Source organism: Sciurus carolinensis, chromosome 10, assembly GCF_902686445.1.
Source record: "Sciurus carolinensis chromosome 10, mSciCar1.2, whole genome shotgun sequence".
Lineage (NCBI taxonomy): Eukaryota > Metazoa > Chordata > Mammalia > Rodentia > Sciuridae > Sciurus > Sciurus carolinensis.
The window spans coordinates 82,186,674-82,202,563 of NC_062222.1; the positions used below are offsets into that span (position 1 = coordinate 82,186,674).

Below are 15,890 nucleotides of genomic sequence, written 5' to 3' on the forward strand. Positions count from 1 at the left end.
TCGTTCATCTCTGTAGTTCCCTGATTTTATTTTTTAAGCAGTAAAGTTTACTTTACCATGTAAAGTTAAAATCTGAACAAATTTAAGAGCAGTGGCAATTTTTTAAAAGATTGTTTATATTTAGAGGCAACACTGACACGAATTTTAATAATGTAGGTTTTGGAGCAGACTTCTTAGGTTTGAATCACAACTCCACTGCCAACTTTGTAGCTTTAGGCAAGTTTATAACCTTGTGTGCCTCAGTTTTCTCATCTGTGAGGTTGGTGAGACAGAGAGGAGGAGAGAGAATATATATGTGTTTATGTGTATATATGAATATGTTTATATATGTATGTATTACATACGCTTAGAACAGTATTTATTATATAGTGCCTGTTAAACATTAAGTATGGTTATAGTGGTAGTAGTGATGATGGAAATGTTGTGATGTTTTATAAGCTAATTAATCTCAGTTTTCTTAGGTGTTAAATGGAGCAAATGGTAATACCTAAACAATTTATAAAATCCTTTGAATATTTCCTGGCAAATAGTAAGAGCTTACTAAATGTTAGCTACTATTATCATCAATGTCTTTAATCATCATTTTTGAATCCTTATAATGAGCAGATACAGCTTATTTTTCTGAGTTCTTTCATCATATGACTTGTACTTTCTGACTGAACAAAACATTATTGTAGCTGTGCACATCAAACATGAACTTCTGAATATAAATAGTTTTTTTTTTAACTGCCTCAGGAATAGGAGAATAAACACTTATTTAGAATAGTAATATACATGTTCATTTATCAGATTTCATTTATTAGGCAACAACCAAGTTTGCTTATATCTGGAATGAGTTTTATGAATGTCATTCATTAGAATCTTTATTTTAGGAGCAAATATCAATGCACAAACAGAAGAAACTCAAGAAACTGCCTTGACTCTAGCTTGCTGTGGAGGCTTTCTGGAAGTAGCCGACTTTCTTATTAAAGCAGGAGCTGATATAGAACTGGGGTGTTCTACCCCTTTAATGGAAGCTGCTCAAGAGGGACATTTGGAGTTAGTTAAATACTTACTAGCTGCAGGTAGGCATTTTTGCATTTTGGAAAAACTTTTTTTTTAATGATTTATTTAAGTAAAAATGTCATTTTGTTAATCTTTTTATTTTATAATACACCGTATGTTGAAAACAAAGTGTTACTTTTTATATGTATTCTGAATAATTTACTGTCCTAAGAAGTATCTGCATTTTTAATTTCAAGCAGTTTTTATTTGTAATTTTTTTTTTTTGCTTTTAACGATCCTACCAACATTCTTTTTCTAGAAATGGATAAGATTATTTTGTCTAATTTGAGGAGATGTGGCTTATCCAGAAGACATTTCTGTGTCCATTTATGTCTTTTGGTTCTTTTTTTTATTTGTTAACACTGCTATAGGAGCTAATGTTCATGCAACGACAGCAACAGGAGATACAGCACTAACATATGCCTGTGAAAATGGTCATACTGATGTAGCAGATGTCTTACTTCAAGCAGGAGCAGATCTGGTAAGCTAAGTCACTTTTTAAAATGTTCATATTTAAAACTAAGATAAGAAATTAATTCAAAACTAAATGGAGATTCTAGAAAAAGATATATTTTTATTTCAAGGTTTTTGTTTGTTTATTTGTCATTCCCAATCTCATTTAGGCAATTTTTTTTTCTGTACCAGTCTCTGTTCTTGTTAATAGGATTATCCAATCCACTATGCCTCATCCCCCAAAGAAAAAGGAAAATTTTTGTGTTAGAAAAGCTAATACAAATTATTTTTTACTTAGGTATTTTCTATTTTTAGAAGTTTATAATTGCAATACCAACTTCGTAATTTGTTATAAAAAGGCCAACATGGCTTAAGGGCATTTCTATATAGCTTAGAAAATAAATTTTGCCTACAATAGTCTGAGCATTATTAATTAATAAGTGTTAAAGCCCGAAGTATTTTATAAATAATTTTCCTCCAAAGTTGTTTATAATTTAGTAAGAAAGGATAAAATAGTAATGTCATTATAAGGTAGATTCTTTGCAGATGTTATACAGGTAAAGTGCAGAAAGTAAAAAGAAGCTCAGTGGGGGTCAAAACAGTATTTATTTTTGACTGGTTAAAGTTTAGAAAGGGGAAGTATCAATGTTGTGGCAAAAGAGATAGCCCAGTTGAAAACAAAAAATACGGCATTACTATCGCCTGTAGCCTGAAAAGTAGAGAACATTAATAAAGCACATTAATATGCAGAGAAATATCTTGTCTTCCAGTTTAGTCTATGGTGGAGTATGAATAAGACATTAAAAAGTAGGTTTTGGTTAAAATGTAAACATATTTTCATGGGACTCAGTTTCTAAGATTAACAGACATTGTTATTTCCTGTAGAAGTTCATAGTTTATGACAAATTCATATGCAAGCAGAAACAGGCCTGTTGTAATTAACATCAAAAACTTAATAATTTTAATTTCTCTTACTTCATTTATGAAAAAGGACAGCTGAATTAGACTATTGTTGTGGCCTCTTTAACTCTGAATGTATTAAAAACATTTAATATACAAGTTATATTTTAGTTTTGTATAAAGATTTCCTTGTTAGACTTTGAGTCACTTCAGCTTAGGAATTCTATTTCTAGAGTTAACCACGATAGCTATGAAACATACAGTAATATAAGGTTTAGTACCTGCTTAGTTAAAGGTAGGAAGAACCACGTAGGTATTGACTTGAGAAAAATCAATTTTTTATCATTTGTGAATGTTAAAAATATATATATAAAATCCTGTCAGGAGATTTTTTTTTTTTAATTTTTTTTTTCCAAATTAAGACCTGAAAATTTCTTCACTGATTCTCAATTGCCCAGCAATATCCTTTGATTCCTCATCCTTTGTTTTGGAGTCTCCAGAAAGCTCTAGTAACATAATTGGTGGTTTTAGAAATAAATTTTCATTTGCCTTGTAATTTTTATATAAGGTTAAATAGAAAATAAATATACTTGGAGTGGATGGGGAAAATGCTAATTATGTGCTAGAGTGCCATGCACTATTCCAATTTCCAGTCTTTTTGTAGAGGAGAAATTACAAGATGGATTTCGATGAAGGTGTTACCATCACATGACTATAACTCTGGCGCCTTTTTTTTTTTTTTTTTTTTTTTTTTATTTATTTAGTTGAACTGAGATGGTTCTCACTGTATTGAATCCTCAGTCCTCCTTGCCTCATCCTCCTAGTAGCTGAGATTACTGGCACATACCACCATGCCCAGCTACTCTATTTCTTAAATTATTTCCATAGAACATGTTTCTAATTTGAGATTTCTTTAATTTAAAATTATATTTCATTAATTCGTTTTAGAGCATATTTAATGTATTTATATCGAGAATTAATTGACCTTATTTTTATGAAAAAGGAAGTTTTAAATATCAATCAAGTGCATTTTTTAAAACAGGAGCATGAATCTGAAGGTGGAAGAACTCCTTTAATGAAAGCTGCAAGAGCCGGTCATGTTTGTACTGTTCAGTTCTTAATTAGTAAAGGTAAGTTTATATATAGCCAGGGTTTTTCCCCCCAAAGATGTCTACCTATATCGGTAAGCATTTAGAGACCGAGGGACATGGAGCATTTTCAGGGTATAGAATGATATGGAGGAGTGTTACTATTAACTTTTCATTAGTGGATAGTTCATAAAAATCCTGCAGTGCACAGAACAGTTCCATATTACAAAGAATTGTCATACCAAGTAGCACCCTTGTTGAGAAATACTTACATAATGAAAAATATTTCTGTGTAAAACTTTGAAGATTTAGATACAAGTGTGTTCTGTTCATGTTCGTATTATCTTGAAACATTAGGTTTTTTGTGTTTGCCACTCAAAAATTTGGGACAAATCACGTTTCTGCTTTATATTTACTTGGGCCTAAATTTTCTTCTTACAAAATGTAAGGAAATGGTTATATATACAGCACAAAAAATTGTTCAAGCTTAATATGTGACAAAATGCATGGCGATTTTAATTTATGACCAATAATTCTAGTTTGAATACCAACGACCTTAATGTATTACTTCCTTTATTAATCACTTCTTAGGTATATCTACCCTCTAGTTTTTCAGGAAGAGTTCATCACATTTTTATCTTTAGGAGAGTTAAAGATTTTATTTTTTAATATATATTGATAACAAAGACTATACCAATACAATGTCAAAAGGCACTATATGTCATTTTCTTACAAAAATATTAAAGAGATCACAAATTTGTAATGGTTTATAGGTAAAAAGTCAATAAATTACTGGTCAAATTATTTTAGGCATTTTGAGCACACATTTGTGATAGGTTTATAGCAGTATTTTTAAGAATAGAATTAGGTAAATAAATACTATCCCGTCTCTTTGGTTGAGTTTGATTAACTTGATTCCAATTTCTTTCTGCTGTATGCCACATTTCTTTAAAGTAATCCAAATCAGGGATAGATATTTGTGGGGTGGGAATGTATCTTTTTATTCTTAGACATTTTCTAATATTAAAAAACAAGATGGTACTCTTACTTTCTTTTGTTAGTTCTTCACGTATCTAACCCATAGAGAGCAGTGTGGGCTATGTCCATTAATTTTTTTTTTTTCAGTCATCTTTTCTGTCAAAGAACTTAAAATCTAAATAAAGTTTTGTATTTTTTTTTTAATGTGATAATTACACTGAGGGTAATACATGTTTTTATTATCTTTTACTGGTACATACTGGAATATATGTGGATAGAATTATATTTGGGGTTTACTTTTGCATAATTTAAGATGGCAGAGAATTGTCGTGGATTTATATTAAATGAGGTTGCCTTGTATTTATAATTGTTGAAGCTGACTAATGGGTACATGGCGCTTCAATATTGAACTCTTATGTACTCTTCGTGATTCTTAAAATTACTGTATTTTTAAGAATGAAATGCCTTATTAATGTGATTTTTCTTCTCTATTTCAGGAGCGAATGTGAATAGAACCACAGCTAATAATGATCATACTGTACTGTCCCTGGCTTGTGCAGGGGGTCATTTGGCAGTGGTGGAACTACTTTTGGCTCATGGGGCAGACCCTACCCACCGTTTAAAAGTATGTAACTCAAATGTATTGAGTTGTATTATGAATTAATTCTTCACTTTGGAACACCACAGACTGTCATGTCTAAGTTGTATTTATAATGCCATTGTAAATATTAGTTTTCTTTTCTTTTACTAGATGAAATGTTCCTTACTAAATTCATTTTTAATGTAGCCAGGACCTGTTAAGCTTTTTCTTTTTAATGATTCTGTAAACTAACTTATTTTCACCCCTCTATATGCACTCTTTTAGGATGGCTCGACTATGTTGATAGAAGCAGCAAAAGGTGGCCATACAAGTGTTGTTTGCTATCTTTTGGACTATCCTAATAACTTGCTTTCAGCCCCTCCACCAGATGTCACTCAGTTAACTCCCCCATCCCATGACTTAAATAGGGTAAGATTCAAAACTAAAGCATTTTATATTGTATCTCCTTTATTTTCTTTGGCTTATAGTTTAAATTTTAACTGGATCATTTGTTATAATATGTAAGTCTCTTTATGTGTTTTATTTTATGAACATCTGGTATCATTCGGATTCTAGATTGATGGGATTTTGCTTTAATTTCTTCTGAAGGTTAGAATAGCAACTTAAATTCAAAGCCCATTAGAAAAATATGTCAAAGGAGTTGGGGCTGGGTATAGCTCAATGGTAAGAGTACATGGTTAGCATGCACAGGGACCTGGGTTTAATCTCCTAATACCATCCACACCAACAAAGAACATGTCAAGCAAAATAATAAAAATAAAATAATGACTCAAACATATTTTAAGTAAATACGTTGTTGTCTGAGATGACTTGTTAAAAGTTTTTAATAAATCTCTTATTGTTCATTAACATATTATTTAATGTATTATGTAGGCAAAGATGAAATAATCAATTTAGTGTTCTTTGTCTTAGGCACCGCGTGTACCAGTTCAAGCACTGCCCATGGTTGTCCCACCTCAGGAGCCTGATAAACCACCTGCCAATGTTGCCACTACTCTTCCCATCAGGAATAAAGGTCAGTTATACTTCTAAAGACAGTTCTTACATGTTGCCTATTTAAAACTAAGATTACAAAAATTCTAGCCATTTAAAATTATTTTTCCATAAAAACATTAATTTTTTTAAGTTGGCATGCAGATTTTTTTTTAACCAATGAGAAAGCATGTTATTGGGAGAGAAGTTAGCTAATAGTGCTAATCTGTGCTAGAATTAGAAGTATTAGGAGAAATTCAGATGCTCATTTTTAGTGGAATTCTAATTATCCATGATTTCCTCTAATAACTAGTAATATTTATTCATGTAAAATGTTAAACTGGGTATAGTTGGTCGATATTTTTATAAATTACTTAAATCTCTAGTGATATATGACATAAAGATTAACAAGTTGAATCAAATATTAAAATTTATTTTAAAGTAACTGGTTTATAGATTTTTATATCTGGGATACCTTTTCTCAACCAATAATTCAGAGTTACTTCAGAGAGACTTGTTAATTTCTCTAGAATTCTGAGGTAAATATTTGACTTGTGGATGTTATACCATGTATGTTCTTAAGTTATGTCCCCAAACATTATACCTACCAGTTTGAATCAATTTTTTTTTAAAGTTTAACCTGAAGAACCAATGCAATTTTTATTTTTTTGGTTTTGGCTACCAATATTCTTTTCCCAACAAGAATGCTAAGTATTTCCACCAGCTCTTTTCAATCACTACTACCAACCTAGAGCCTTGGCACCTTTTTCAATTGGTTGCTAAACCTGTAGCCAGATCAGTCTATTCACCTGGCTGTCAGAAGATAACTGTGGATGGCGTAGTCCAGCATCTTTTCTTCCAGAAAAACTGAATTCCAATTCTCTACTGACCAGGTAGCTGTGTGAATATTGAATTTGACTGCCTTTGTCAGTCTTGAAGATGGTAGGCCCTATCAAAGAAAGATGTTATAGTTGGATTTTAATTTCTTAGAACTTCTCAGTGGTTTGGGCACTGTGTGTGTGTATGTGTGTGTATTTAAAAGGCACAGACTATTAAATGTGGAAAAACCTTGACTTAGAGGTCTAAGTTTTCTCTGCACCATAATAATTTAGCGTTATTTTTCTGTTCTTATGATGAATTTTTACATCTTTATGACCATATGAAATATCTACACATAGTCTTAGATTTTTCTTTAATTGCACCACTTAGATACCACAGACCTACATCCCTCTATTGTCTAATTTTAGCCATGTGATACTTTTAAAATTCTGAAATTAATTTTCAAAGATTACTCTATGCACATAAAATACATACATTTTATATTTATGATAAAGAAGGTGGACTTGTTTTTAACTCCTTAAAAGTGCATTTTCACCTTCTATGAATATGATAACTTGGTGCATAACTGTTGGCACTAAACCTCCCAACAGTAACTCTGTAATGAGGATGCCATTCATGTGCACTTCTGAGGGGGTTTCTTTTTCACACAGCTGCTTCTAAACAAAAGTCCAGCAGCCATTTGCCAGCAAACAGCCAGGATGTACAGGGTTACATCACCAATCAGTCTCCAGAGAGCATTGTAGAAGAGGCTCAGGGAAAGTTAACAGAACTGGAACAGAGGATAAAAGAAGCCATAGAAAAGAATGCACAGCTGCAGTCCTTGGAACTGGCACATGCTGACCAACTTACCAAGGAGAAGATCGAGGAACTGAACAAAACGAGGGAGGAACAAATTCAGAAGAAACAAAAGATTTTGGAGGAACTACAGAAAGTAGAACGAGAGTTACAACTCAAAACTCAGCAGCAGCTTAAAAAGCAATATCTAGAGGTTAAAGCTCAAAGAATTCAACTTCAGCAGCAACAGCAACAGTCTTGCCAACACCTGGGACTACTAACTCCTGTTGGGGTTGGAGAACAGCTTTCGGAGGGAGACTATGCTCGGTTACAGCAAGTGGATCCTGTTTTGCTTAAAGATGAACCCCAGCAGACTGCTGCTCAGATGGGTTTTGCACCAATCCAGCCTCTGGCGATGCCTCAAGCTTTGCCTCTGGCGGCAGGTCCCTTGCCTCCAGGGTCCATCGCAAATCTTACAGAACTGCAAGGAGTGATAGTTGGACAGCCAGTACTGGGCCAAGCACAGTTGGCAGGGCTGGGGCAAGGAATTCTGACAGAAACACAACAAGGGTTAATGGTAGCCAGCCCTGCTCAGACCCTCAATGACACGCTGGATGACATCATGGCAGGTGGGTTTATATTGTTATGAGCAGGTATCAAATATGATTTGCTTAAGGCGAGTAAGAGTGTGCCAGAATTTTTTTGCCATTACCCAACTTGAAAACTATTTTTGGACTCTTGACCCATGTATATCTTTAGAAATACTAGTTCAATCTTGAAGTTTTCAGACGGATACAGGTTGAATTAAAGATTGGTTTCATTCAATACAAATGACTGAAGCTTTCTGGCTTAGCTGAGTAGCCAGGGGGTCTAGGTTTTTTCTGTATTTGGGTTGATATTTGCTTTTTGCTTTTTTTGTTTTGTTTTGTTTTTGTTTTTGTCCCCCACCCCACCCCCACCCCACTTAAGTTCAGGACACTAAAATTGAATTTTGGCTTTTTTGCTTCAGTATTCACACAAACTGGAAAATTAATAAAAGTTGAAGTAAAAAACTAGTAGGACACATCAGGAAGCTTATTTAATCTGTGAATAAAAATACTTTATATCCTAATGTATGAGACTTCAAACCTGATGGATATTTAAAAACAAACAACAACAAAAAAATTAAGTACCTTTACAACATTAATAAAGTACCAAATAACATAGGGTTTGCTTATACTGTATTGTCAGTGATTTTATCTCCTGTGAATGTTCATGTATAGTCTCTAACTGTATTATGGGAAGATGTTGTCCCTGACACTATCATAAATGATATATTTTTAAATGTGCAGCAGAGAAATTTTATTTTATTATATTTAGTTTCATTGGCGAGAAGTTCTTTAGAAGGCTGTTTTAATGCTTTTTATTTTGGTGCTTACTTTTTGTGAGTTCTGTAACAAAGTAGTGGAATGAAATTTGATAGGGTTATATACCATAAGAATGCTGTACTGAGAAAGGTCATTTGAAGAAAGGAAGGAAATTTGGAAAGAAAAACAAAAAACAAAGGGAATAAGTTGTATTTTGATAATTTTCTTCTGATTTCTCCCCCTTTTTTATTCATTTGTCTATACTCGGATGGCTGACTTTCTACTTTTAAAACTATTTTTCAGTAATACATATTGTGATGAGATTATACATTATGTAAATTTTATCTTTTAAAAGAATAAAAGAAAATGAATTCTGTAGTGTTTAGATATTTACTAGTTTTCACAAACTAAGAAACCAGTTAAAGAGACAGTTTGTGTTTAAAACTGGTCTAAATTTTCCTATTCCCTTTTTAGTACCATCTTAGCAGTAATATGTGGAAGCAGTAATAGGTGAAATGAAGAGTTCTACTTCATTTTCAAATGAAAGACCTCTGCTTCAAATTGAAGATCTCTGCTAATCTTAATTTGAAATAACTACATTAGAAGAAATGCTAGCAATAATTAATAGTAAGAACTGTAAAAATTCCAAATATTGATGAGTGTAAGATTTTTCTATAGATTTGAAAATTACTGCTAATTACCACTAACTGGTTATATAATAAGTAATAAAATTTAAAGTTTTCTGTGAAAACTGGAGCATAGTGGCCATAAATCCTTAAGTCCTGTGTCCCTGGCCATTAACATAGATCATAATAGTGTTCTATTTTATCAGTCTGACTAGCAAAGATATATAGAGTTAAGTGTTACTTATCCACTTAAATTAAGAATGGACATTCTTTACCAGTGTTTAAAATTTTTATATACTCAGTTTACCTAATGTACTTGGGCATAGTTGTCAACAATGATTTGTCAGTTGTATGGTTTTTATGCTGTTGAGAATTATCAGATTTGTAAAGTAGTTTTTCTGTTGATTCATAGTCCCCACATAATTTCTGTCTGTGTTTCAGGTATAACTTATATAAGACATACTATAAAAATTCTTTCTTTCTTATTCTCATTTATGAAAGAGGAGAAACAGCCAGGAGGAAGAGCAGAATTAAATTATCTACCTGCAACCAATCCTTAGTACCACTCATGTTCCCAGGCGCATGTGCAGGTGTGCATACTTAATCAAATACACAACCTCATACACTCTTTTTCTGCACCTTCATTCTTTAAACTTCTTTGGTAGTATATATCCTTTCAGTTGACTAATGCTCACTTCTACTTATTTCTTTGGGTTCCTAATGTATTATAGCCACATTAGTCTTGTAGACTTCTTTTCCACCTCTAGGATAAGCCCGTTATTTATTACTGAGTCCTCGTTTATTAGACTGCTCTTTAAAGATTTGATCTCCTTTTCTCTAGTACTAAGCTAATCAAAATCTCAATCTTTGCTCCATACTTGGCAAAACAAAATTAGTTTCTTGTTTAACCTGCCTTAACACCTTTGCTATGATCTTAAGTTCCCCCTTTCCTATCCTGATCTTAAAATTTTTCTGGACATGCGGTTTTCTCTTTCTAAAACTAACCTGAAAATGAAGGCCCACATTTAAAGATTTATACCAGAATTCCTTCAGGTACTTAAATATTTATATTCATTACTTTTCAGATCGTGATAGGCAGCTGATTTAGTTTTAGTAAACTAGTTTCATAGGTACCTCAAAGTTAAGTAAGAGAATTTGATTTTTTTCCCATCTCCTTTTGATATGTTGATAAGAACAACCAATTTGAAAAAATGTCATTTTAGTAGACCCTTTATAATAAATTATTCTAGTTGAATTATAATTTAGTCATTCAACACTAAAACGTAGGGTTTTTTTTTAACCCATTTAGTGTCACGAAACAAATATCAATGATTTGGACAGACTGGTGTTCCTCCTGTTTAAGCTACTTTTTGTATTTAATTTTCTGTTTGTGAATATCTAGTCAAAGAAGATATGGAGTCTATTTTAAGAACTATATATTTTATATGATTTTTAAATTTATATGTAGAATATGTATATTAACTTACTTGATATTTTTCTTAACCTACAAAATCAATAATATTATAGTCATTAGATAATCATTTTACATGCCCTTTTCTCTTGGTCTGAATCCCTAAGGATTCAAACAGTGTTTTGTTTCCTCCTTCATTTTACTTTGACTTTTAAGTGAACTTTAAAATGTATAATTGTAGAATGTGTGTTGCTATAATGTATAGTGTATGTTTGTGCCTGAATTAAGGATTTTATGTAAAGCAGATTTCTTAATTAACAATCGTTTATAATTGTTATAAGATCAATTTCAGTTTTATTCTTGGCAGGATCGTAACCTCTTTTCACTGGATTCAGATCCAGTTGTGAATCATGATTGCTTTCTGTTTGATGTAGTTGATAACTACTTTGGTAACACACATCCACAGTCCTGTTGACCATTCAAAAATTAATGCCCTTACTTATATATTATGGCATTTAGGGGGGTGAAAAGGAATAATGTTCACATATTAATTCCAGAATTGAGTCAATGAGGAAATAAATTATCTTCAGCTGAATCTTCATTATATCCTATGCACCATCTTTGGCATTCTCCCATTTCAAGTACTGACTTAACTAGCTATCGCTTACATTACCTATTTGGATAAAAATAACATCACAGCAAAATCCTAGTTAAAAGTACTAATGATAACCCATATTTGCAGGACTGTTGTGTGTATACATTTGTTTCTTTTAATTTTGTCCTCATATATCAGTGTGATTGCCAGATTGATTGTTGGACATTTTACCCACCCTCAGAATAATTCTTCATGTAAGAAAATTTATTTCTATGTGAGGATCAAGTTTTTATATTTGAAAAATTACATTGTAGAGCTACAGTGTAGAGTCATATTATTCCCCATCTGTAGTTAATATAAAAAAAAAATGAGGTTTTGGAATAATTATCTAACAAGGGTCTCCCCATATAGTGATAATTGCTTTCATTAGTTCTAGAATGTACGATGAAATTGGCAAGTGAAAAAAAATAAAAACCCACTTATTTTCCCCTTTTGATCTGAACTATTTTACCTTTTATTTTATTTTATTACTAATTAAGAAGATAAATAATTCTACATTTATATTTAATTTTAGTACATGAAAATATTTTTGTTTTCACTGTTGTTTTGAAGTAAAGTTTTATGACTACTTTTATAGGAGGGGTATTTGTCTTTCAACTGGATTGTAATTTAGAAAATGGATTACTCTCTCTACATATTTATATTGTCCAGTTAAAATCAGGAACATGAGTTGTTGTTAGTGCTGTAGTAGTCTACCATAGACATTTTATTTTAAAAATTCCTTAATATTTTCTAATAAATAATTAACTATTACCTAACAATGTTTCATCCTTATTAAGTACAGTTATTTTGTTCAACAGCAGTCAGTGGAAGAGCATCTGCAATGTCAAACACTCCTACCCACAGTATCGCTGCTTCCATTTCCCAACCTCAGACTCCAACTCCAAGTCCTATCATCTCTCCTTCAGCCATGCTACCTATCTACCCTGCCATTGATATTGATGCACAGGTAAGCTCCAAATTAAGGAAGAGATATGTTTTTTACAAGAATTATACCATCATTAAAAATGTTAAGTTTCAGTGGTTTAAGCCTTGTTAGACTGCTTTGTCAAACCTTGAGCCACAATTATAAATTTAAAATCGTGTCTTTTTTTTTTAAATAAAATACCTAATAGAGACTATTACTGATAATTTTGTGATGTTCTGGTTTCCAGAGTTACCACATAATGTTTTTTCTTTTAAAATTTTGTTCTAGTTTAGAGTGGTATAATATAAAAAGAAATATTTAGATTAGTATTTCCTTCTAATACTAAATTAGAATACATACTTTAAAATGTATAAGGGGTTTCATATGAAATAAAAATGTCCTAACATTTATTGACAGTATCTCTATCACATATACTCAGTTGCGTTTATGTATCATTTTTTAAAGATTTTAATCTTGCTAATTGAAACATGTAGTGAATCTCTATCTGTGTCTGTAAAATTTAGCTGTGAAGTGATTCCATGGGGGAATTAGAAGCACTTATTATCTTTTTGGATTATCTGAAGGAATAGTGTGGAAGTGAAAAAAGTTACCATTTTTAAGTTATGCTTTAGAAAACTTGAGAACTATTAATGAAACAATTTCTTTTAAGCATTATTTTACTGTGAAATTCCCAGGATAAAGTGAAATTGTGTTTTGCCCTGAAGAAAGGCAAAGAGGCCTAACTTACAAGACTGTTGAGCATGGTGAAGGTTGATTGACTTCAGAACTGAGAAAATGTTTGCAGTTTATATAGTTTTTATATTTTGATTAATACTTAGTCTGAGGGAGTTTATGTTATAGAAAAACCTGAATTTCAGGAATTGTGTGTGTGTGTGTGTGTGCGTGTGTGTGTGCGAGCACTTGTGTGCATGTCATTAAGCGTATGTATTCCTAACCTATTAAAAATAAAATATTTTTTTTACTCTAATATTTCTTGGTAACACTGTGAAAAGGGAGTTTTACTTCTCTTCTTGTTTATCAAATGTCTGTTGTTTTATATGTGTTAATGACTTTTTTCCCTGAATACTTAAAATTGCCAAGACGATTTTTAAGGAATTATTTCTTCCTAATCCTTAGACACACATACATATATGAAGTAGCTAGTCTTCTTTACACTGAAAAGAAATCATGCATTTTGCTGTTAGTCACTTCATTTAGCTAAGAAGTTGTGAAACTTGGACCCAGATTGTCTGTTGGACTTCAAAGACATCACTCTTGGTCTGGGGGTATAACTCCGTGTTAGAGCACTTGCCTAATATATACAATCCCCACTTATATATGTTTATTTTTTTATATATATAAATATATATTTATATGTAAATATAAAGATATCACTCTTAAGTACCATACTGTACGTTCTTTTTTAAACAACCAAAACAATTAGAGACATACATGTGTTGAACCATAGTTAGTTACAGTTAATGTTGGTAGCAGTGTATAATTGGGTTGGGTTGAACTTGGTATTGAATTTGTATTATTTCCCCCTGGTTTTTTTTACTTTTTACTTACTTATTTTTTGTTTGTTTGTTTTTGCTTTAAACCTATTATATTTAGCCATAAATATTTTTTGAATATTTACAGGGGCAAGAATTGATACACAAATAAAATTAAACATTTAAGAAAAATGTTTTCAAACAAAATAGACACAGAAAAATTATGTCTAAGTGTGATCATCATTTTACCAAACTTGAAATTATTGTAGTCAGGATGAAATGATTTTACCCAACTATACCAGTCAACCAGTCATCACTATTTTATAAATTAATTTCCTTGAAAGGTAATTTATCAAATTTTCGCCTTTTAAGCATAGTAGCAATGCTTAAAAAGAAAGATTTGCCTGCCTCGTTAGAAATATTCCTCTTTAACTGATTTCTATGTTGAAGTTTTTCATTTGTTGAATTAGCCTAACCTGAGTTAAATTACTTTTTTCTTCTGGTGGTACCGGGGGTTGAACCCAGGGTTGCTTTACTGCTCAGCTATACTGCTGACCCTTTTTATTTTGAGACAGGGTCTTAGGAAGTTCCAGAGTTCAACAAGGACTTGGGATCCTCTTACCTCAGTCTCTGAAGTCTTTGGGATTATAGGTGTGTGGCACTCTGCCCAGCCTGAGTTAAATTATTTTCTGTGCAGTTTAGCCTAAGTGCTTAGATGTTATAAATTCCTATATTAGAGGAAATACCACAGTAATATTCAGAAATAATTGTTCACCACTTTTTGTCTTTTTCATTTATTTTAAAAATTTTACTAGTTTTTATATCAAGCAGGAAATTTTAAGTGATAAAAATAGATTCTTTTGTGTATAATCCATCTGAAAATTTTCAAAGAAACGTTAATGTCAGCTCTTACATACTGGATTTTTTAGTTTATATATGACAAGGCTGTTGTAGCAGGTAAATGATATAATGAAAAATACCAAGCGTCATCTTTTTTTGAGAAACTGTATTTTCCTCAAATAGTTAGATCTTTTCTTTATTTAGTACTTTAAAAATAAGATTGTGTATTTCTTATGTTTGGGACCTTCTTAAAAGTGTTATATATTTCTGAGTTTTTCAGATTTGAGAATATTTGCATAGATCTTACTAGTTAAGCATCTGTCATCAAATCTGAAATTCCAAAATTTAAGACTTTTCAAGCATGATGTCAGCACAAAATTTCAAATTTTATGTTAGGAATGCCCTGCTACTATTTTTTAACTTCTTTAATTTAGTCTTTTTATTTAACCTCATGAAGTAGGTACTGTTATTATTCAGTTTATAGATGAGAAAAGTGAATAAAAGAAATGTTATGTTTTTAAAGTTTCAACATTTGACTCCTTTTATACAATGATAATGGTTCTGCAATATGGTCAGTCCTTAAACTCCTTTAATTGAAAATTTTAGACAGGAATTAATGTTCTTAACAAGAATTAGCAGGAACCCTATATTTAATTTCTGTACCTGGAAGAATACTAAAGAGTTTGCATTCTGTATAAGGTTCCTGAAACCCATGTTTTTCAACTAGAAATCACCTTCTGTGTGCAAGAGTGTGCCATGGGCTTGCCTACTCTCGTAATGGTTTTATTGAATCAGGTCTGTCTGGATAGTCTCAATTTTAAGTTTAATACCACATATTGTTCTATTACTAAAATATGTTTTCAGAAAAAATCAGTAAATAACTCAAAGGAATTATTTGGGGTACTATTTTACCATAACTTTAAACAGTATGGCTCTGGTCTTTATTCCTGAGTACTGTACAT

General features: G+C 31.7%; 1 protein-coding gene across 6 annotated transcripts in view; it reads left to right on the plus strand.

The window, feature by feature from the left end:
• The window catches only part of Ankrd17 (ankyrin repeat domain 17), a 149,463-nt gene that overhangs the window by 86,278 nt on the left and 47,295 nt on the right, over positions 1-15,890 (plus strand). For 3 of the 6 annotated variants that reach the window (XM_047565758.1, XM_047565760.1, XM_047565761.1), the window contains exons 9-16: positions 873-1,064; positions 1,416-1,525; positions 3,440-3,527; positions 4,961-5,088; positions 5,329-5,472; positions 5,977-6,079; positions 7,527-8,279; positions 12,489-12,637. In XM_047565758.1, coding sequence (XP_047421714.1) covers positions 873-1,064; positions 1,416-1,525; positions 3,440-3,527; positions 4,961-5,088; positions 5,329-5,472; positions 5,977-6,079; positions 7,527-8,279; positions 12,489-12,637 — 1,667 coding nt within the window. The remainder of the gene's footprint in view (positions 1-872; positions 1,065-1,415; positions 1,526-3,439; positions 3,528-4,960; positions 5,089-5,328; positions 5,473-5,976; positions 6,080-7,526; positions 8,280-12,488; positions 12,638-15,890) is intronic. The other 3 variants (XM_047565759.1, XM_047565762.1, XM_047565763.1) reach the window with 3 other exon arrangements.